This window comes from Dipodomys ordii, unplaced genomic scaffold (assembly GCF_000151885.1).
Source record: "Dipodomys ordii isolate 6190 unplaced genomic scaffold, Dord_2.0 Scaffold16, whole genome shotgun sequence".
Taxonomy (NCBI): domain Eukaryota; kingdom Metazoa; phylum Chordata; class Mammalia; order Rodentia; family Heteromyidae; genus Dipodomys; species Dipodomys ordii.
The window spans coordinates 6,011,185-6,033,726 of NW_012267232.1; the positions used below are offsets into that span (position 1 = coordinate 6,011,185).

Below are 22,542 nucleotides of genomic sequence, written 5' to 3' on the forward strand. Positions count from 1 at the left end.
TCAAGGTTTTGCCTGAGACCAGCCTCAGCCTCAACTTCCTACCTACAGGCCTCCCTAAGGAGCTAGGATCCCAGATGCAAGCCACCACATCCAGATAACAGAAACTAACCCTCCAGTTACTTAGAGTTTCCTAGTGCAAGTTCTGTCTGTTCCCGTGCTTGTGTTGTCTCTTCCCTCACCCCTTCCGCCCCAGCACCCCCCCCCATCCTGTCCTGTAGCACCAGCTTTAGGAAAAGTGGGTCATGCTGGGACAGAGAGGGAGGAATGACACCTGGCAGATGGGAGACGACCCAGCTGGCTCCCTGGTGACCTGCACATTCCTAGTTATGCTCCAAATATCCCTTAGCACTTTCCAGTTGGATTGTCTGTGCTGAGACATCAGAACCAGCCCAGGTTTCATAAATGTAAAAACCTTCCCATGGTCTCTCAGAGATGGTCCTGCAAGAGATTTCCTGTTGACACAAACACAGGAAGAAGCAGCGGGGGCTGAACACTTCAACATCTGTGCTGCAGTCCCTCTGTGGGGTCAGTAACCTCGACAGGGAGGCCTGATGGTTGCTGGGAGTGAGGAACTGGCTCCACTGGCAGGCTGGGGTGTGCATCACCAGCAGCCTGCAGGCCTCCTCAGAGGCACTGTTGCTGAGACAGCAGGGCCCGATCTTAGCCAACATCCTATCAATCCCCACATTTCACACAAGAGGAAAAACTATGTAAGTGACTACGGGGAGGGAAAGGCAGTCAGAAGCCACTCTCAAGTGCTTTGTATTAACACCCTCAGATTTGTCAACAAATCTGCTTTAGGATTTTTCTCCCCTTCTCTTCAATGTAAGAAACTTAGGCTCAGCTAGGCACCAATAGTTCACATCTGTAATACTAGCTACTCAGGAGGCTGACACCTGGATGCAGTTGGAAGTCAACCTGGGCAGAGAAATCTAAGACTCTGACTCCAATTAATCAGAAAATGCGTAGAGGCAAGGCTCAAGTGATAGAGCACCAGCCCTGAGTAAAAAGCTGCTTGAGAGAGTGTAAGTCAGGCTCTGCTCTGTAATCAGTGATTTGCATGTAGACAATTGCGAATTGATAGTTGGAGCTGGTTCTCAGTCATAACACTGCACTCCACTGCTAGGCCATACATAGCACAGGGATGATTCATTAGATGAGTCTGGCCAGTTGCTCTGGCCAGCCGCTTACACTGTGCTGTCTTCATACCCACAACACACTAGGGCCATTTGTTTTCCTCAGCTTGGCTGGTCTTCTTTCGGCAGCCTCCCTCCTCAGATAGCTTTTGTCAGTGGGATGTCTCTTTATCTGGTCAGCAGCCTTCCTTGGGTGACTGCAGCATGTGACTTGAGCAAAATAGCCTTATATGGCCAATGGGAGATGGATGAATGCCTACTCAGGAGACTTTTTAAGCTGGGAGCTGATTGGGGACCCACAGGCTCTTGTGGGAGAAGACATGAAATCCATGAAGCATCTGTTCAGTTAAGAAAAAACTGTATTTTGAAGCTCCCGTTATAAGTTAAGTGTAAAATACAATAATCCAGTGCCTGATTTTCTCAGGAAAGGCAAGTTACCGAAATTGTGGTTAAAAAAAAAACAAAAACTTTTATTTTTTTTCATTAGAATTTATTTATAATTTGCTAGCTTCTTCAGTATGTAAAGGGAATGGCTAGGAATTCCCCTACCCTACCCCACCCCAAAAAAGAAGTAAATTTAGAAAGCCATTTGGAAGTAGGAGAGGAGCTTAAGAGATTGTTGCTGGGATTCATCCCTTTAATGTAATCCTAGCTACTCAAGGTGGCTGAGATCTAAGGATCAGGGTTTGAAGCCAGCCCTGGCAGGAAAGTCCAAGAGGCTCTTATCTCCAATTAACCACCAGAAAGCCAGTGGAGCTTGACTCAAGTGGTAGAGTGTCAGCATTGAGCAAAAAAGCTCAGGGACAGTGCCCATGCTCAGGCCCTGAGTTTATGTCCCAGGGCTGGCACCAAGAAAAAGAGAAGAGACAGAGACAGAAAGAGAGAGATACAGTGAGAGAAACAGAGGCAGAGGCAGACAGAGAGAAGCTGTTACTTGGGGAAGGTGACTTGGGGAAAGGTGGAGGTGGCCAGGAAGTTGTCAAGAAGATAATTCTATTCCAGAGAAAAGTTGCCTTTGGAGAACCTTAATCTGAATGTATGTCATAAATTAAAGGCTCCTTTTCTTTTCAACAGGAACCACTGGAGTTAAAATTTCCAAATATCTCTTATCCTGCCCTGGAGCTCTTAAAGGTAAATTTATGGCTTCAGCAGAAATAAGACAATAGCTGTCATCAGAATTACATGTACCAGTTCATGAAATGTTTTTAGAATTCTCTCAATTTTTAAAAGGGGTCATTCTATTATAGTTGAAACATCTGTGTCCTTTAAATAAGCCTAGCATCATATTTTAAATCTAAATTTATACAAAATGTAAAATTTAAAAGGGTAGTATTTGTTTTACAAAGGGATTCTTTCCTTCAAAAAAAAATCATAGGTATATAAACCTTTAAATAGTAACTCCCTAGTACATGTGAAATACATTTTGATTTTAATGTTGTTTAAAAGCCAGATGCTGGGGCTGGGAAGGTGGCTCAGTGGTAGAGTGCTTGCCTTGCATGCATGAGGTTCAATTCCTCACCTGGGTTCAATTCCTCACCACCACATAAGCAGAAAAAAAAAAAAGCCCGAAGTGGCACTGTGGCTCAAGGGGTAGAGCGCTAGCCTTGAGCTGAAGAGCTGAGGGACAGCGCCCAGGCCCAGAGTTCAGGCCCCATGACCGGACCCCCCCCCAAAAAAAAAAAAGGCTAGATGCTGGTGACTCATGCCTGTAATCCCAGCTACTCAGGAGGCTGAGATCTGAGGGTCTCTAGTTTTGTTTTTTGTTTTTGTTGGTCGTAGGGCTCTGTCCTTGCACGCTTCAGCTCAAGCAAAGCATGGTGGTTCACATTTATGATCCCAGTTACAGATGGAATTAAGAAGATTATGGTTTGGGGCCCAGGTAAAAGCATGAGACCCTATGTGAACCTAAAGCAAAAAAGGCTGGGGGTTGACTCAAATAGTAAAACACTTGCCAAGCAAGGGCAAGACCCTGATAAAAAAAAAAGAAAAGTTAAAAATAGTAGTTAAGGAAATGGAAATACTAATTACCCTAATTTGATCATCATTACACATTTGAAAAATATATCTAATTATTTCACTGTACTCTATAAATATAATTATTGTATCATTTAAAGTGATAAAAAATGAGCTTACTCTTACTAGATGAGTAAGCTCAAACAATTTACAAGAATTGTGTGTTGTTCAGGGCTGTCTGCACATGGACCCTGCTGAGAGGCTGACGTGTGAACAGCTACTACAGCACCCATATTTTGACAGCATCAGAAAAGTAGGGGATTTGACCAGAGACCCTAACAGACAAATGAGGAAGAACTTACGGCAGAGCCGGAAGCACGTGCCTGGGGTAAGAGTAGTGTACTATGGTATAAAAACACCCAAGGTTATAGTTTCACATGCTTGCATACCTGCCACCATGTACAGAGCTGGAATCTGAGTTCAAAACCACTACCATACTCTGACCTCTTCATTCTGGCACTAGGAAACCAATTACCTGATTTATCAGGGACCCAGGGACATCTGCCTCCTACAGCCCCTCCTTCCCAAGTCCTAAAGGGTGCCCTTTGCCTGCTGTTTCCTGCTGCCACAGGAGATCCGGAGTTTCTGACACAGCAAGGTCCACTAGTACATGCTCCTTGTGCTTTAGAAAATGAAATCAGGTTTACCTTCTGTATTAACTATTAACAACATTAATAACTATTTTCCCTAGTCCTTTGCCAGAATTGGCTGTGGTAAATCCAGCCATGCGTGTTTGCAGGATGCCACCAAGGCAGCACATTCAAGAATAACATCCAGGGCTGGGAATGTGGCTTAGTGGCAGAGTGCTTGCCTACCACGCATGAAGCCCTGGGTTCCATTCCTCAGTACCACATAAACAGAAAAAGGCAGAAGTGGTGCTGTGGCTCAAGTAGTAGAGCACTAGTCTTGAGCTGAAGAGCTTAGGGATAGTGCTCAGGCCCAGAGTTCAAGCCCCGATTGACAAAACAACAACAACATCATCCAACCGTACTCTGAGAACTCATTAAGAATCCAGACTGGTAGCTAGGTACCAGTGGCTCACACTTACAATCCTAGCTATTCAGGGAGCTGAGATCAGACCTAGGAGAAAAGTCCAGGTGCTGTCTCTAATTAACCAACAAAATGCTAGAATGGAGGCATGGTTCAAGTAGTAGAGCATACCAGCTTTGAGCAAGCAAGCCAAGTGAGCCTGTGAGCCCTAAGTTCAAAGGGCCCTGTACTGGGGGAAAAAAAAAATCCTGATTAGTGCAAAGTGTTTAAATGGCCTTACATGAAGTGTCTCGATTGAAGGCAAAATCTAGCAATTTAGAACAGACAGACCATAGTTGGACTGGCTGCTCTTGGTCACTTCTGGATTTTCTATGTACTTCCTAAGCTATGCCTTATATTGCCTAAGTCTTTCCATTGGTAGCCCGCAATGATTAAAACAGAATGCATCTGGGGCTGTGTGTGGTTTGAAGGAAATAGATGCAATGGTCATTAGGAATAGGTACTACACGAACCCCAGGGCCCTGAGATAGGCCACTTACTGTGTTAGAATGTTTTTCTTCTATTTTCTATCATATTACACACACACACACACACACACAATCAAAAGGGAATTTATGTGCTGAAAAAGTTCCTGAATTGCCCCTTTTGTGATGCATTCTAAATAATGGGGTGGGGTGGGGGGGAAGGGGAGAATACAAGGCCCTGTTTTCAGCCTAACTGTGTTTTGCATTTTCATTTCCAGTACCTACCTCAGCTAACCAGCAGCAGCATCCTTCCAGCTTTGGATAACAAGAAATACTACTGTAATACTAAGAAACTTAGCTACCGTTTTCCAAACATTTAAGGAGCTAAGATTGATGATTAAGGAAGAATTGCTCAATGTTGAAGACACAAAACATACACATTTGAAAACAAAGCAAGAGTATTGTAAACATACCAGGAGGAAACATAAGCAAGTGATTGGGAGGCCACTTGGCAAGACACGATGGGAAATTCCAGACCTAGGTTTGCTGATTCGATCCACAGCAGAAAGGAAAAACTTGTTTAGAGTTTCACTTATGTTTTTCTTTTTTTATCTCAGCTGCTAAGCTTATGAAAAGAACTGTGTCTACTGCCCATAACTCTAAAAAAATTAATGATATCAAAAAGATTCATGCTTCAGTTGTACTATATACCACATGTAAAAAATGGATTACAAAATGCCTGTGTTTTCCTGGATCTCCGTTGCCTTGAATCTTATCTCCTGCCTTTCTGATTGTTTCAACATATTTAAGGATAATTTTAGTTCTTGAGATGAAAAGGTTAAAATTATATTTCCTGTTTGCTTGCTCTATCTCTTGATTTTTATATTTTTAAAACATTCTTTGAGTAGCCACTGGTAGCTCACGCCCATATTCCTCGCTACCCAGGTGACTGAGATCTGAGGACTGTGGTTCAAAGCTAGCCAAGGCAGGAAAATACATGAGACTCTTATCTCCAGTAAACCACCAAAAAGCTAGAAGTAGGGCTATGACTCAAGGAGTAGAGTGCTAGCCTTGAGGGGGAAAAAAATGTTTAGTGACAGTGCCTAAACCCTGAGTTCAAGTCAAGGATGAGCACACTTTAAAAATGCTCAAAATATCTAAAAACATATTATTAAAAAATACTACAAGCCAGATGCCAGTGGTGCACACCTGTAATCCTAGCTACTCAGGAGGCTGAGATCTGAGGGTCACAGTTCAAAGCCAGCCCGGGCAGCAAAGTCCGTGAGACTCATATCTCCAATAAACCACTAGAAAACCAGAAGTGGCACTGTGGCTCAAGAAGTAGAGTGCTCACCTTGAGCTGAAGAGCGCAAGGACAGCACCCAAGCCCAGAGTTCAAGCCCCACGGCCGACCAAAAAATAAATAAATAAAATACTACAATTTTATGTTTGTGTACCAGTTTGTTTATGTGTGTGTGTGTGTATACACACACACACACACACACACACACACACACATATATATATATATATATATATATATATACCTTCTAGTATTTTTTTGGCAGTCATGGGTTTGAACTGAGGGCTTTGTGCTTGCTAGGCAGGTGCTCTACCACTTGAGCCATACCTCTAGAACTTTTTGCTTTAGTTACTCTTCAGATAGGATCTTGCATTTATACCCAGGGTAGTCATGGACCACAATAACCCTCTCTGTGCTTCCTATATAACTGGGATGGTGCACTACAAATGCTTAGCTTTTGATGGTTGAGACGGGGGGGGGGGGGTCTCAAGAACTAGGATTACAAGTGTGATCTATTGAGCTTGACTTATGTTTTTCTCTTTATCTCTAGTAAAAAAATACAATTTAAGTCATTTTTGCTGGCAAGATAGATTACTAATCCATCTACACCTGTTAACCTAAATTGCCTTTCAACAATGGCATGAGGGCTGGGAATGTTGCTACAGTACTTGCTAGCATGCATGAAGACCTGGATTTGATTCCTCAGTACCACATAAACAGAAAAAGCCAGAAGTGGTGCTGTGGCTCACATAGTAGAGTGCTAGCCTTGAGCAATAGAAGCTCAGGGACAGTGCCCAGGCCCTAAGTTCAAGCCCCAGGACTTGCAAAACAAAACAAAAACAAAACCAATGGCATGAATCTTAGAGGCTGACCCAGGTGGTCAACAGGTAGAACAAGACCACCAAGCTTCACAGGAACTGAACCTGTCAGCCTAAAATTAATTAGTACTTCTTTCTCCCTAGCTTAGCCTCAGGCTTGGAGATAGTTCTACAAGTTAGGGGTTTTAGAACTGTTTGTGACCTTCAGGTCATGTTAACTGATATTTTGTTAAATTATATTTTGTTAACTCCCTAAAGCATCTTTTAGGTGTATATACAAATGTATATATACTCACACATATATACTTGTATATATGTATACTTGTATATACTTGTATACATATACATTCTATTCTAACAACTAATATATGAGCACCAATAAGAAAGTAGTCAAAGTCATATTGAGGATTTCTAGGTTTGTACAGTGAGATTTATAATGATATGCAATTGCCTTTGCTTTGGCTTACTTAGTACTAACCAAAGCTTTTTCCTCCTTGACCCTGGACACAAGGGTGTCAAAGCCCCATGTCACTTTCTTACCATTCATCACCATTTCTGGTTCATGTGCTTCACTATTTTCTAGCAATTCTCAGCCACAGTCTTCAATGTGGCACTTTATCTTTACATTTTTTCTTCTACATGCTCAGTTTCTTCCTGTATTCATATTTTTTTTCATGACAGCATTTGTCCCCATTCACTTACTGCTAAGTAATCCACTAAATTTTCTCCACATTTTGTCATTTGTTCAAGAATTCTGGCTACCCAGCTAGTTTACTTATCATACAATTCCTAATGTATTAGCTTCTTGACCCATATAATTTCTGTTACATAGCTTTGGCTCAAATGACGAGGAAGGGTATCCAACTTCTGTGACTAGTTAGAATTGTCTTCCTTTTTTTCTTTAACCCAAGAACAATGTATTGACAGACACAGATGACTATAACCACCTAAATCACCCAGTAATTTTACAGCAAAACATTTAGACTAGAAAAGCAGCTCCAGACTACATCATGCTTAGTCGTCTCAACTCAGGAATGAAATAAACCTGAGAAAAAGGGCTCATGTTTTCTCTACTCAGTTCTATTGACTGTATGCTTATGCTCAGCTAACCATAATATCTTTTTCAGCATGGAATCACCACCTCATCATATGAGACTATTCTACATCCTTAATTTTTATTTACTACTTTCTGAATTGTAAGCGACAGTGATACTAGCAAGTATTATATCACTTATGCTATACGCTATTTGCATTTCCTTATTAACCATGGGTGAATATTTTCCCTATAAGCTTATATGCAACTAAAGTTACATTTCTGCCTGAAAGCAGTATCATAAAAATATATTTTAAGATCATTTTTGGTCAATCTTATATTTAATCTTTTAATGTTCAAATAAAACATATAGAAATTCACAAACAAGTTAGCAAATGATAATAAAAGAACCAGCTATTTCAAGTGTATAAAATATTTTTTATCTATTTATGGCATACTTTATTATGGTTTTCTAGATATAACTTCACTTTTCTGCTTGTGTTTCTACTTCTTTTGATATCCCTTGAGCTCATAGAAGGTAGCATCCAAGATACTGAAGGAAGAAAAATTAATTTCTAATTGACATATTAAAATTTTCTGTTTGAAGAATGTGTGTATACCAATCCTGGGGCTTGAATTCAGTTCTTTACACTTATGCTTAGCTGATTGCTCATGGTTGGTGCTCTACCACTTAAGCCAAACCTCCAATCCAGCATCTTGCTGATTAATGGAGACAGAATCTCTTGATCTTTTCTGCCTAGGTTGGCTTTAAGTGCAATCCTCCAGGTTTCCACCTCCAGAGTAGCAATGGTTTACAGGCACGAGCCACTGGCATTAATTGATGAAAAGTAAGTGTAGTCCACTGGTATGTATGGCTGTTCTATTGCAGTTAGCAAAAGTTATTTGAATTCAGACTTTCACCTATGATTTTATTTTATTATTTTTTGGGGGGTCCAGTCGTGGGCCCTGAACTCTGGGCCTGGGCGCTGTCCCTCAGCTCTTCAGCTTAAGGCTAGTGCGCTACCACTTGAGCCATAGCGCCACTTCTGGCTTTTTTTTCCCTGCTTATGTGGTGCTAAGGAATGGAACCCAGGGCCTCATGCATGCAAGGCAAGCACTCTACCACTGAGCCACCTTCCCAGCCCTCATCTATGATTTTAATAAAATACTAACTTGAGATGACAAAATAGACAAATTATCCAGCAATTTTTTACTTGGAGAAAGGGGACTTAAAAAAAAGGCTTATAATCGGCTTATGATGGCTCACACCTGTAATCCTAGCTAGAAGGCTAAGATCTGAGGATTGTAGTTAGAAGCCAGTCCAGGCAGGAAAGTCCATAACACTCTTATTTCCAATTAATTACAAAAAAAAGCTGGAAGTGGTGCTGTGGCTCAATGGTAGAGCATTAGCCTTGAGCAAAAGGAGTTCAGGGACAGCGTCCAGAACTCAAGCCCCAGTACTGCAAAGAAAAAAGGAAGAGAGAAAAAGAAAAGGTTTATATTGTCAAGAACACAATAATGCAGGTTTATGAGAAATGCACGAAGCCCTTGGGAAGCATGTGTAAGCAGGCCTCCACAAGCAGTCTACCTTGCATAACTGACTCCATCAATGGATCTATAATTGAGCTTCCAATTTTCATAATTGCACAAGTATAGTAACATGCTTCATAATTTTAAAATTAAAGTGTAAACTACTATAATTCAATAAAGAATATATTATAGTTAAATAAATTTAAAGAATTCTAAATATCTACATTGAGATATTTACTATATACTTACATTAATACACTACAATTAAACATTACTTAAGCATTTTTCTTAAGACTTAAATATACATATTTTCTTACTTCTGATAGTAATTTTACTGAGTCACATCTGAATGTCTATTTTCTATGTATGATAGACTCTCCACATCTAACCATCATATTATGTTGATTATTGAGTATCTGCTGCAATTTAGGACCAACAATTTCAGATGATTTGTTACAGTTAAATAAGATGCTTATTATTTTATTCCAAGTTTAACTTTATTTCTAAAGAAGGCAGTGCAGTCTTAAAGGCGTTGGCAATATGGTCTTTGTCTTTTATTCCAGGAAGATCACTTAAAAACAAATACTTGAGGTTTCTGAAAAAGGAAAGCAAAAGTCACTTCCACTTATGAATTAATTAGCATTATGAATTAATTCAATTTGTTACGTTTCAGAAAACTTACATGAAGACTGTGTTAAATCACCTTATCTACTTTATTGTTACCAAGTTTTCATTTGGGCATTGAGCACCTACCTGAAATGAAGCAAAGCGAAGATGCCCTTGTCTGTGATATTCCCACAGGCAATGATTTCCATTTCCAATAGGCTTTTCTGTAAGTTTTCAAGTTGACTAAGCTTCTGCAAACAATTATCTTCAATATAATGACACTTGCAGAACTTTATTTTTTCAACATGCTCTAGGCCCACTGGGAGGGAAAAAAACAAAAACAAGAATTGGCTTTACATTAAGGTGAATGACTATCTTGATTTGCCTAAGACTATCTTGGCTTAGGAGTAACAGGCCTAAGCAAACCAGAATGACTACTCACCTATTACCCATACAAGCTATTCACTACACAGTTTGTATGCGTAGGAAAGAAATGCCCACTAGCAGAAGCTGGATGGGCACAATTAGTCTTAATCTTATTAAGGGTTTTCCAAAGACAGAAAAATCTGACAAATAAAAAAAGACTGATTTTTAAGTTAAGAAAGGCACACAGAAGGAAGATTAGTGAGGGGAGAAAGGTATTAGTAATCTCGACTTACTTTAAAAATAAGCTTGATGGGTTATTTCATGCCTGTAACCCTAGCTACTTGGAAGAGGATTGAAAAAATGCAGTTTAAGGTCAGCCCTGTCATAAAGTTCATGAAACTCCATCTCAACCTATAAAAGTTGGGTGTGGTAATGCATGCCTGACATCCTAGCTATGCAGGAATTGTAAGTAGAAGGATCATGCTCCGGGCTGGTCTAGGCATAATTGAGAAACACTATTAAAAAAATAACAATCAAAAGTGGCTGAGGCATGCTCAAGCAGTAGAGCATCTGCCTAACAAGTTCTAAGACATTGATAAAATACAAAAAGTCATACCAAACACAGGAAGAAATAAACTTGATTGCACTGAAACAGGCAGAAAGGACATTCCTATAATAGTGAGTAAACTATACCAAAATGGTCTTGCAAATTATCCACATTCCCATGAACAAAATGACAGAGTAATTACCCATGTAATCAAATCCAATGTTCATGATACAAGAGTCAGTGGCATCAATCGCTTGAATCTTGTATTTGTTCAGAGGGCCTGTTGGGAGGTGGTTGTAATCCTTCTGCCACTTCTCCTGGCCATGGTAACGCACCATAGCCCCACAGCGCAGTAACCACTCGGATGCAGCCCTGTCAGGGCCAACATCCCTGATGCGTTCATAATCCACTCTATTGACAAGAGAAGAAAGTAGTTTGCTTTTACTATAATCCTCAGCTTCTTAATGGTACTAACCAACATACAGATGAACAACAAATTTCCATTGCAAAGTTACTGAGATAGAAATATAAATTAAATCCATGGGGGAAAAAACCCCAACTCTCTTGCTCCCCTAGGGAGGGTGTAGTCCTGGGGTTTGAACTCATGGCGTGGGAGCTGTCCCTGAGCTTTATTTGCTCAAGGATAGTGCTCTACCACTTGAGCTACAGCTCTACTTTGGGCTTTTTTTGGGGAGGGGGACATTAATTGGAGATAGGAGTCTAATGCGTTCCTCCCTAGGCTGGCTTCAAACCATCCTCTTCAGTTCTCCAGAGTAGCTAGGATTACAGACTTGAGCCAGCTTTGCTTTCATTTTTGTTTCCAGGTAAACTCTGTCATATTATTGCTACTGATGTTCTTTTCTTCTTCTCCTTCTTTCTTCATCTTCATCTTTTTTCTTTTTCTCTTCCTCTTCATTATTATTATATGCAAGGCCTCACTATGTAGCCTGGGTACTAGGATTCTAGACATGTGCCACCATGTTCAACACAGTAGTGCTGGGTTTCTTTTTTCCTGGTTCTGGAGATTGAACTCAAGGCCTGGGTACTGTCCCTAAGCCTCTTTGTGCTCAAGGTTAGCACTCTACCACATGAGCCAGAGTGCCACTTCCAGTTCTTTACTGAAGATAAGAGTCTCACAGACTTTCCTGCCCAGTCTGGCTTTAAACCACAATTCTCAGATCTCAACCTTCTGAGTAGTTAGGATTATAGGTGTGAGCCATGGACAGCTGGTAGTGCTAGGGATTGAACCTAAAACCTTATGCATAGCAGACAAGCACTTTACCACAGAACTACATATTACTTCTTATTTTTTGTGTGTATGTATGCTATCCTGGGGCTTGTCCCGGGTGCTGTCACTGGGCTTTTTCATTTAAGGCTACCACTTGAGCCACAGCTCTACTTCTGGTTTTTTGATGGTTAATTGGAGATAAGACTCTTCTGCTTCGAATCATCATCTTCTGATCTCAGCTTCCTGAAAAGCTGATTATTACTCATTTTTAATTTGTGTAGTAATGGAGCTCTCAACTAAGGTGCTCATAGATGCTAGTTAAGTGCTTTAAAACTGACCTGAAATCCTGAGACACATTATTTTTATATAGGTTTATCAGGTAAACAGGGGTCATTATTGATTCATATGTAGTATAATGTTATATGTATATGTAATATAATACCAGAGATACCTAGTTACTATGTATTGAATGAATAATTATACTTAATTAGCATTTTTATCCATGATAAAAGACTGAAGGAATCATTTTCATATTTTTCACTTTCAAATGAATCTTCTTATATATATTAATTTCTACATATACCTTTTTGTAGTCAGCCATCACAATGCTTTATTAAGCAAGGAGAACATTACATCAGTTTCAAGTGAAGTGTTATTTTTAAATATGCTATTCATTAAAAAATTTTTACCTTGATAATACTGAAGAAGTTGTAGAATTAACTATTATAAAATTATATATTGGTTGAGTTTTTCTGTTAATAAAGGTCATAAATTCATTTCAGAATACGTGAAAGACATCACAAGGACTACTATCTGTTCTTGTGGTCTTTTTCCCATATTTTATTAATAAACAAAATTAGGATCATACAGCACTTGAAAAGCACTTGAAATACAAGAATAATCAACTGGGGGGGGAGTGGGGGGAGGGGGGAAGGAGAAGGTTTGGGGGGGGGGGGAGGGGGGAAGCTGGGAAGGGATGTGAAGGGTAAACAAAGGAGGAGGCTGCAATGCTTGGTAAGAAATGTACACATTATCCTGCCCATGCAATTGTAACCCCTCTGTACAGTATTTTCACAAATAAAAAAATAAAATAAAATAAAATAAAATAAAAGAATAATCAACTAACTACTGGGAGCCTATCTTGCTGTAACAAGTCCCACATTTCTTCCTATTCACTTACTTATTGAACACGGTGTTCAGCCATTCCCAGAAGTACCTGGAGTCACGGGACCACTGAAGTTTCTTTAAGCCAAACAACTGTTGGGAAATTTTTCCAAACAGCATCATTTGATCTAGACACACAAGAGTACTCACATTAACCTATCAGCTGGCAACCAGAATCCCATAATCTACTAACTTACTTCATAACTTAAGAGCTACTACTCTTATGCAAATAAAATTGATGATTCATTTGTCACACAAAAGTTGTTGAGCAAGTCACTCCTATCTCTGGTTCCTAGATTTCTGTTTCTTTTTTAGATGCAAAAAATGAGGAGTAGGATTAGCCAGTGGCTAAGATTTCTTACAGCATTACATTCCATTGTCCAATCCTCAACTGGTGTCTGTCTGCAGTGTTGCCACCTAGTGTCTATTCAGGCAGTGTTAACTTCAAATTTGCTTAAGCCAGTTCTATTGCCAATCTCCATTTCCAGTAGCAAAATGACAAACTATAGTCACCAATAGAGTAATGTGCTGGGGCTAAGGTGCCGCTTTCTATACAGGAAAGGAAAGGAGACATGAAAATACAGCTATTTATAATAAAGCTACAAGTGGGCTCTCCAGAGTAGTACAAAGAACAGCTGGGAAAGATTGGGCAAGTAACTCCACCACTCTGACCCTGGCCTTTTCACATTTACTGAGATTTGCTCAGATGGTTTCCAGATGTAAAAGTCAATAAGCACAGTTGAGAGTGATGTTTTGACTAGGTCCCAATCTGATTTAATCCAATTCATGTTTCTCTAGTAGTGTGTCAGATTGTGTGGGAAAAGAAGATAAATTAATGTGACCTCTGCTTTAGAGAAACTCACAATTTAAAACAGGCTGAAATGGCCTAAGACAAGTTACCAAGTACTTCAATAAGTGACAGGACCTGCCGGGCGCTGGTGGCTCACGCCTGTAATCCTAGTTACTCAGGAGGCTGAGATCTGAGGATCACGGTTCAAAGCCAGCCTGGGCAGGAAAGACCGTGAGACTCCTACCTCCAATAAACCACCAGAAAACCGGAAGTGGCGCTGTAGCTCAAGTGGTAGAGTGCTCACCTTGAGCTGAAGAGTTGAGGGACAGCGCCCAAGCCCAGAGTTCAAGCCCCACGACCGACAAAAAAAAAAAAAAAAAGGGACAGGACCTGAGAATGCTTCAAAAGAGTTAATGTAAGGCCGAGAAGAATTAAACAGACTAATTTGCCAGATAAGCTGACACAGGGACATTGTAGGGTTGGGTTAGCACATCGGGGAGGGGACCAGTCATGAAAAGAAGCTGACAATTTGCACAGCCAGGTCAGGAAGAGCCTATATTTTGCAGACAGGTGGGAGTCACTGAGGTTTTAAAACAGAAAACTGCCATTGTTAGAGCTATGCATCAGGAAATTTACTAGACACAAAACCAACATTGAGAGTCAAGCTAGGATTGTGGTATAGGCCTGCAAATCCAGCTACTCCACAGACTGAGCCAGGAGGACTCAAGAATTCTTTTTTTATTTTTTATTTTGCCAGTCCTGGGACTTGAACTCAGGGTCTGGGCACTGTCCCTGAGCTTCATTTGCTCAAGGCTAGCACTCTACCACTTGAGCCACAACGCCACTTCCGACTTCTGTTTATGTGGTACTGAGGAACTGAACCCAGGGCTTCAAGCATGCTAGGCAAGCATTCTACCATTAAGCCACATTCCCAGCTCAAGAATTCTTCGAGACCAGTAATTCAAGGCTACTAGCATGAATAGCTGTTGTCATCAACATTGCTAACACTGTCTAAAAAAAAAAAAGGTCAATAAAGTAGCCAACAGGGCTTCAGCCACTTTGAAAATGATGTAGTAAAAAAAGGGAAGGGAATGATATTAGAGTTAGATTCCATATGGCTCAGTGAGATATAGGGGCAAGAACTAGAAGAGTTGAAGATGACATTAAGTTTTGGTGCTGGGTCATTGGAAGGATGGCAATGTTACTATTGGGAAATGAACTTCAGAACATGATGTGGGCTCAGTAGGTTCTTTTCTTAATCTTCAGATTTGCATACTCCAAATATGAAGTGTGGGTAGGACTCCTAAGCAGAATGACCAACAAACTATTGGAATCAGATTCATAAAGCCTTAGAGTGGGAAGGAACCTAGGTTGCCTAGACCAAGCTTCTCATTTAGAGATGAGGAAACCGAAGACTTGATATTAAGTAACTTGCTGACACCTTCAATCCTTTCTGGAACAAGGTGGGGCATTAAGAAATGCATGTGTTTTAAGGGACTTGCTCAATGTTTCATGGCTAATTGGTGTCAGCGCTGAAACTTGAACCCAGTATTGCTACTACTAGTCTAGGTCCCTTTTTTTTTCAATCACTGGATGGTTCTCGAACTCAAGAGAAAGACGACTAGAAAGATGTCTGAATGGGAGCCACTTTGAGCTGAAGAAGTCACTAAGGATGCTCAGAAAATGAAAGATGACAGAATTCTGACATAATCTACTATCCTCTCTTTATCCGTCTGTTTCTCTCTCCTTTCCCTCCCTTTCCCTCTGTCTGTTCCTGATGTATGGAGAATGAAACCTAGGGCCATGCACATGTACGTTAGTCAAGCCCTCTACCACTCATCTATGATCTTAGTCCCTCTCTTCAACTCTTTTCTATATTGTCTTCATTTACTGAAAACCTCTCGCTGTTACTCCTTGCATGTTTTCAACTCAGCTCTTTCTTTGAGCTTCTTCACATACTCATCTCTAATAACTCCCTTGGTTGCCAGTGTATCTCATTTACAAATCTGGGCTTCTGCTCAGGTTTTTAGTCTCTTCACTCCACCCTTGATCCTATCTGTGGAAACTGTACCAAAACTCGACTATGCAAATGTCATGTTCATCCATTGTTCATTCATTCAGTCAATAAATGTTTATTGGACAACTGCTATGCTTAGTACAAAGGAAAGATGAAACAACAAAAGAGAAAAATACAAAGAAAAAGATCTGGTTCCTGTCTTCATAGCACATAGAATCTATTGGAAAAGACAGATGATGTGTAAACAGATAAGCATTTTACAGTATGTTACTTTTCTTTTTTTTAATTTTTAATTTTTTTTAAATGTTTATTTTGCCAGTTGTGGGCCCTGAGCTTCGGGCCTGAGCACTGTCCCTCAGCTCTTCAGCTCAAAGCTAGAGCTCTACCACTTGAACCACTTCCAGCCTTTTCTGCTTATGTGGTGCTGAGGAATTGAACCCAGGACCTCATGCATGCAAGGCAAGCACTCTACCACTGAGCCACCTTCCCAGCCCCTATGTTACTCTTCTTAATGCATGTTAATAAGTGCTCTGAGAGGCTAGAAAACTGAGGGGAAAGCTTTGGCCAGAGGTGTCTTTTGAGATGGGTCTTAAGGGATTAAGAGTTTTCAGTGAGGATGAAAGACAAAGCATGCAAAGCAAAAATAAGAACAGAAGAAAATGACATTACATCTTACTTCCATTTTTATCAGCATAAACATTTAACAAAATACTGTTGGCAGTCTTAAACAATTAGTAAATATCCATGAATAAAAGTCAACCACTAGAACTGTTATTAAGATTCTTTTTGGCCCATTTTATACTTGTTTAATGGGAAGGTCAAATTTACCTTAGATATGATCTCTTTTTTTGAAAAAAAAAACAGGTATTATATTTCAAGTGAATTATCACGAAAAATAAATTCTATTTGGCAATAATTGTTTTTAAAAATGGTGGGTTTTTACATTCTCAAGTGGAACATTACTAATTTTAGGAGTTAATCCTTCTTAAATGCAAACAGCTCCCCATGGGAATGCTTTCTACATGGTAAGAAGAGACCTCTAGTGGTAAATTGGTGTATTTGGTTCTAATAAGTTAAAACCAATGAAAATCAAGTTGGAAAATAACTATGATTAAATGGGGCTGTAAATAATCCAGGAATTCAAATTATGGGGGGGGGGATTTACTGTAAGAACATGGCTTAGGACCAGTGTTTCTAAACCTTGAAATTGTATGTGAAATTATCTGTGACTTAGAGTGGACCTTTAATAGGTTATTAAAAATACAAAGGGTTTTCTGAGCTTGACTGAGTTTTCCCATTTGTATAAAACAAATATTTTGGTCTAGAGTATGCTTCAAGTAGAGCTCCTACTTAGCAAGCGCAAGGCCCTGAGTTCAAACACCATTACCACAAAACAAACTAATGAAGACACCAGTAATATTTTTAAAGTGGAAGTTAGGATTTTGCATACTAAATATAATTATAGTCAAGTGATGGAGGCTAGTGGCTCATGTCTCTATAATCCTTGCTACAGGTGGTTGAGATCTGAGAATTGGGTTTTAAAGCCAGCCTGGGCAGACATATCTCTAATCAGAAAAAAAAACCTGGAAGTAGAGGTATGGCTCAAGTGGTAGAGCACCAGCCTTAAGGGGAAAAATCCCAAAAAACCAAGGGAGAGCATGAGGCTTCTGAGTTCAAGCCCCAGTACCAGCACACACATAAAATTAAGTAAATACTGAGTGGGATATTGAAAGTTATGAATAATTTGGTGGTCAAAAAGACTAGAGTTACTGGCACCAGTGGCTCATGCCTATAATCCTAGCTACTCATGAGGTTGAGATCTGAGGACTGCTTTCAAAATCAGCTAAAAAAGGAAAGCTCATGAGACAGTTATCTCCAATTAACCATCAGAAAGCCAGAAGCGGAGCTGTGGCTCAAGTAGTAGAGCACTATCCTTGAGTAAAATAGCTTAGGGACCAAGCCAAGGTCCTGAATTCAAGCCCAGATTTGCGTGGATAAGGGTTGGAGGAGGTGGGGAAGGCATTAGAATAGGGGTAGATTTTCCCTAATTATAACTATCCCACTGTAAGTCGCTCATTGTTCACCATTTGAACTATATGATTCTACCACTTGAGCCACACTCCCAGTCCTCTAGTTTTTTTTTTTGGGGGGGGGTTCTGGTCGTGGGGCCTGAACTCTGGGCCTGGGCGCTGTTCCTCAGCTCTTCAGCTCAAGGCTAGCACTCTACCACATGAGCCAGAGTGCCACTTCTGGCTTTTTTTCCTGCTTATGTGGTGGTGAGGAATCGAACCCAGGGCCTCATACATGCAAAGCAAGCGCTCTACCACTGAGCCACCTTTCCAGTCCCAGTCCTCTAACTTTTTAAGTTTATCAGATAGGCTTTAACTTTGGTTCCAGCTGACCTTGAACTGCCATCCTCCAGAATACTTTTTTTTTTTTAAGATTTAACTTCTTTTTCTTTTTTTTTGGGGGGGGGGTCCGGTCATGGGGCCTGAACTCTGGGCCTGGGCGCTGTCCCTCAGCTCTTCAGCTCAAGGCCAGCACTCTACCACTTGAGCCACAGCGCCACTTCCGGCTTTTTTCTTTTTGTTTATATGGTGCTGAGGAATCGAACCCAGGGCCTCATGCATGCAAGGCAAGCGCTCTAGCACTGAGCCATCTTCCCAGCCCCCCTCCAGAATACTTAAGATTACAAGTATACACCACCAAGCCTGGCTTTCCAGTTCTTATCTTGAAGTGTGTAAAATCAAATGAAACAGATCAACAGCAATTCATTAAAAATTAGAAGCAAAGGTCCCCAAAGCCACTCTTAGGCCATCAAATGGTACTCCTGGAACATAAATTCTCATCTGAAGATGGGGGTCACAAACACAAATGTTTTTACCCACAGATATTATTCAAATTATCTGAATGAAGTCAAGGCAAACTCTTGATCTGAATTACTTAACTATAACAACTATTGTATAACCCTTGAAATGGGGGAAGCAAACAAAGAAAGGTTTTTTTTTTTTTTTTGCCAGTCATGGGGATTGAACTCTGGGCCTGGGCGCTGTCCCTGCACTCTTCAGCTCAAGGCGAGCGCTCTACCGCTTGAGCCACAGCACCACTTCCAGTTTTCTAGTGGTTTCTTGGAGATAAAGAGTCTCATGGACCTTCCTGCCCAGGCTGGCTTTGAACCACGGCTTTGAACAGCGATCCTCATATTTCAGCCTCCTGAGTAGCTAGGATTACAGGCATGAGCCATGGGTGCCCGGCTCAAAGAAAGTTTTATAAATATTGTGAAATATGTGAAATCTAGGTAATCACCTAATCTCAATTAAAAAAAGAAAGAAAAGTGAGAGAAGGGGTGGGCTAGGAAGGGATAGGTTAGGATCAATGGGTGACAATGTTATCAGACACTTGGTATTCATATACTATTTTGTAGAATGGGAACTTCTTTGTACAACCACATAAAGATAATAAAAAATTTTAAAAACACAAAAAAGAAAGTTTTATAAAAAGATATGTGTATTCTGAGTTATTTACCCTTGCTAAACTAAGCAGAATCTCAAAAAACACACTGTAGTTTAAAAAAAAATCAAAACTGTGAGCCTAGCTAGCTCAGAAAAGTCTGATCAAAGCTCCTGGGACCATATAATTCCATATTCTACCATAATCCTGTGTGAGCTAAAAAATAACTATCTCTACTGTATACTTATCAGAATAGTTACAATTTAAAAAATCCCATCACAATGTTGGTGACAATCACACAATGCTGGTGGGAATATAAGATGATATTGCTACATGGAAAACAGATGACTTTTTACAAAATTAAACATGCTCTCACCATATGACTCAGCAATTGGATTCTTGAGCACTAATCCTAGAGAAACAAAAATTGATACACACAAAAAGCTGTACACTTATGTTACTAACAGCTTTAATTATGACATCTAAAATCTGGAAATTCAGGTGTCTTTTTGTTGTTATTGTTGTTGTTGTAAACTTCAGGCTCCTATTTGCTATGCAAGACCGTTTTTGCTTATTATTTTTTCAGACAGCATCTCAATTTTTGCGCAGGGTCCTCAGTCTGTTACACTGCCACTGGGATTACAGATGTGCCCCCACCATGTCTGGCTTGTTTGCCAGATTAAGGTCTGCCAAGGTTTTGCTTGGATTATCTGGAACTGTTTTCCATAGATTATAGGAGTAAACCACACTCTCAGCCTCACATGTCTTTCAAAGAAGAAATGATTAAACATAGTATATCTATATTATAGAATGAAGTATTTAAACATAAAACAATTTGGATGGGGGGTGAGGGTGGTGGTGGGGTGTAAGGACACAAGGTGGCTTACAACAGGAAAGAGCTACTAGCAACCAGCTATGATCTCATACAATAGTTTTACAAAGTGATATCACCAGAGGAGATGGATGAAATATACACAAGATCTTACACCTGTATGGGAACCTATCATCTCAAAAAAATGATTTAAAAAGCCCACTTTTTTTCACTTGTGATGAAACAAAATAGCCATGTTCTACTTTTTTCCCACAAAGCAAAATATATATTATTCTTAGGATAAAACCATTTAAGCATAATAAAAGTTGTTTACCTAGTGCTTCTCTGTACCCAGCATCTGATGAGCTTTTTCACATGGAATCAATTCAATGGCTCTACACCACAGAAGGGATTCTGAGGCAAAGAAAGAAGTGAGGGAGAAAACGAGAGAGGGAGTAACAATGTTCAACAAGAAATGTACTCACTATCTTATGTATGTAACCATAACCCCTCTGTACCACACACCTTGACAAAAAAAAATTAAATTAAAAAAATAAAGTGAGTGAGGGGCTCAGTGGTAGAGCGCTTGCCTTGCACGCATGAGGCCCTGGGTTCGATTTCTCAGCACCACATACAGAAAAAGCTGGAAGTGGTGCTGTGGCTCAAGTGGTAGAGCGCTAGCTTTGAGTTGAAGAGCTGAGGGGACAGCTCCCAGGCCCAGAGTTCAGGCCCCACGACCAGCCAAAAAATAAAGTGAGTGACTTTCCTGAGCCACCTACCTCATGACTGGAACTAAGATTCAGAGTCCTTCCAGCAATAAAGTTATGTCATTCTATCCTTAGTTTTGTTCAGTGGTGCTGATCTTAAAAGTTAAAGACTGCTGTCAGCAGAGAAGAATGGGTATGGCACTGGCAAACTGACAGAATCACACAAATTTTACACTTTACAAGTGCTTTAGAGATTAGGTGGCCCCTTACCCAGGTTTTATAGATAAGGAAACATGGGTAAAGTAACCTACACAGGTAGCTGGCTGTTATTTAAAAACAAAACAACAACAACAAAAACTTGTCTAACATCCTAGCGCCTGTGGCTCATGCCTGTAATCCTAGCTACTCAGGAGGCTGAGATCTGAGGATCACCGTTCAAAGCCAGCCCGGGAAGAAAGTCTAAGAGACTCTTATCTTCAATTAACCAAAAACGCCAGAGGTGGAGCTGTGGTACAAGCTGTACCCCAGAGCCTGGCCCACTAGCCTTGAGCAAAAAAGCAGTGCTCTAGGGTGGGCACTGACAACAACAAACAAAGAGCGTGTTTACTTTTTAAGGAAGAACAGAAGCTCTAACTAGGTGGTACGCTCCTGTAATTCCGGTTCCCAAAGAGGCAAAGGTTGGGATGACAGGGATTCCAGGCCAGATTCTGCAAAATAAACTAACAGGTGACTGGGGACTGCAGCGGCACTCAGAAGGCACAGGGTACAGGAGGGTCCTGACCCCAGGCCAGCCCAAGGCAAAAAGTCTAGGAGCCTCAATCTGAAAAAGATGGCCAAAGCACAGATAGGCGAGGGGTGTGGCTCAAGTGACCGAGATCCTCCTAGAGAAATCAAGAGGTCCTGAGTTCCAACCCCTCCGTACCTCGAAAAAGACCCGGAATGCTAAGTGATGACCGAAGGCGAGCTGTCAGGTTCATCCAGGACCCAGTGCCCGGTCGGAAGAGTAGGCGCTCGGTGTTTACAAGACCAAAGGACGACGGAATAAATGGCACCCCTAGGAGCCCATTAAAAAGTCCAGAAGGCTGCAAGCGCGGCCGAGACCCCGAGCCTTAGAGTCCGGGTGCCCGAAGGGAGGAAGCCCTGTAGCCGACACAGAGCGCAACGCTGGCCGGTTGCCCAGCAACGCCGCTCCACACGCTCTAGGGGGCGGGGCCTGGCAGGGTGGGACCGGACAGGGCGCGGCCGACCGGGGCCTGAAGACCAGGGCGAACTCTGGCCAACCGAACAAGGTTTTCGCCATAGTTACGCCCACATTTTCTTCCGCGGCCCTACTCGGCTGAGCAATGAAAATTCAAGATTCGAGACTTGATTGGGGTCAAATGTTCAGTCAGCCCACCATTGGGTCTGGGAAAGGGATCGAGCGTAACCACCACCCCAGCCCCGCCCCGCGCAGGCTTAAGAGCCTCTACTCACAGCGTCGTAGGGAGGGAGGGAGCGAGGGAGCGTGCTCAGGTTGCGTCACTGCGTCCTGCGTCTTGCCCTTGCCGTCCGCCCTCCGCCGCGCGCACT

The 22,542-nt window shown here is 41.1% G+C and overlaps 2 protein-coding genes across 5 annotated transcripts in view; one reads left to right on the top strand and one right to left on the bottom strand.

The window, feature by feature from the left end:
• The window catches only part of Cdkl1 (cyclin-dependent kinase-like 1 (CDC2-related kinase)), a 56,470-nt gene extending 50,998 nt beyond the window's left edge, over window positions 1-5,472 (top strand). For all 3 annotated transcript variants that reach the window (XM_013012297.1, XM_013012298.1, XM_013012296.1), the window contains exons 8-10: window positions 2,211-2,267; window positions 3,322-3,477; window positions 4,882-5,472. In XM_013012297.1, the coding sequence (XP_012867751.1) occupies window positions 2,211-2,267; window positions 3,322-3,477; window positions 4,882-4,983 (315 nt within the window). In that variant the 3' untranslated portion in view covers window positions 4,984-5,472. The remainder of the gene's footprint in view (window positions 1-2,210; window positions 2,268-3,321; window positions 3,478-4,881) is intronic.
• Window positions 5,473-9,581: 4,109 nt separating this feature from the next.
• Window positions 9,582-22,534, bottom strand: Atp5s (ATP synthase, H+ transporting, mitochondrial Fo complex, subunit s (factor B)). Of its 2 annotated transcripts, none has more exons than XM_013012299.1 (6): window positions 22,447-22,534; window positions 20,601-20,680; window positions 13,215-13,326; window positions 11,009-11,217; window positions 10,041-10,212; window positions 9,582-9,882 (listed from the first exon to the last, which is right to left on the bottom strand). In XM_013012299.1, exons 3-6 carry the CDS (start codon window positions 13,319-13,321, stop codon window positions 9,768-9,770), a joined length of 603 nt encoding a protein of 200 aa, XP_012867753.1. In that variant the 5' UTR covers window positions 13,322-13,326; window positions 20,601-20,680; window positions 22,447-22,534; the 3' UTR covers window positions 9,582-9,767. The 2 variants fall into 2 exon arrangements, with proteins under 2 accessions (XP_012867753.1, XP_012867754.1); XM_013012300.1 differs by lacking the exon at window positions 22,447-22,534 and adding an exon at window positions 21,896-22,152.
• Window positions 22,535-22,542: the final 8 nt, after the last annotated feature.

Coding starts and splice junctions, on each gene's coding strand:
- Atp5s (XM_013012299.1), bottom strand. CDS start 13,321: ATGATGCTGTTTGGAAAAATTTCCCAACAGTTGTTTGGCTTAAAGAAA. Junction 10,213..11,008: donor CATTGGATTTGATTACATGG/GTAATTACTCTG, acceptor TTTCCCTCCCAG/TGGGCCTAGAGCATGTTGAA. Junction 9,883..10,040: donor TTCGCTTTGCTTCATTTCAG/GTAGGTGCTCAA, acceptor TTCCTTTTTCAG/AAACCTCAAGTATTTGTTTT.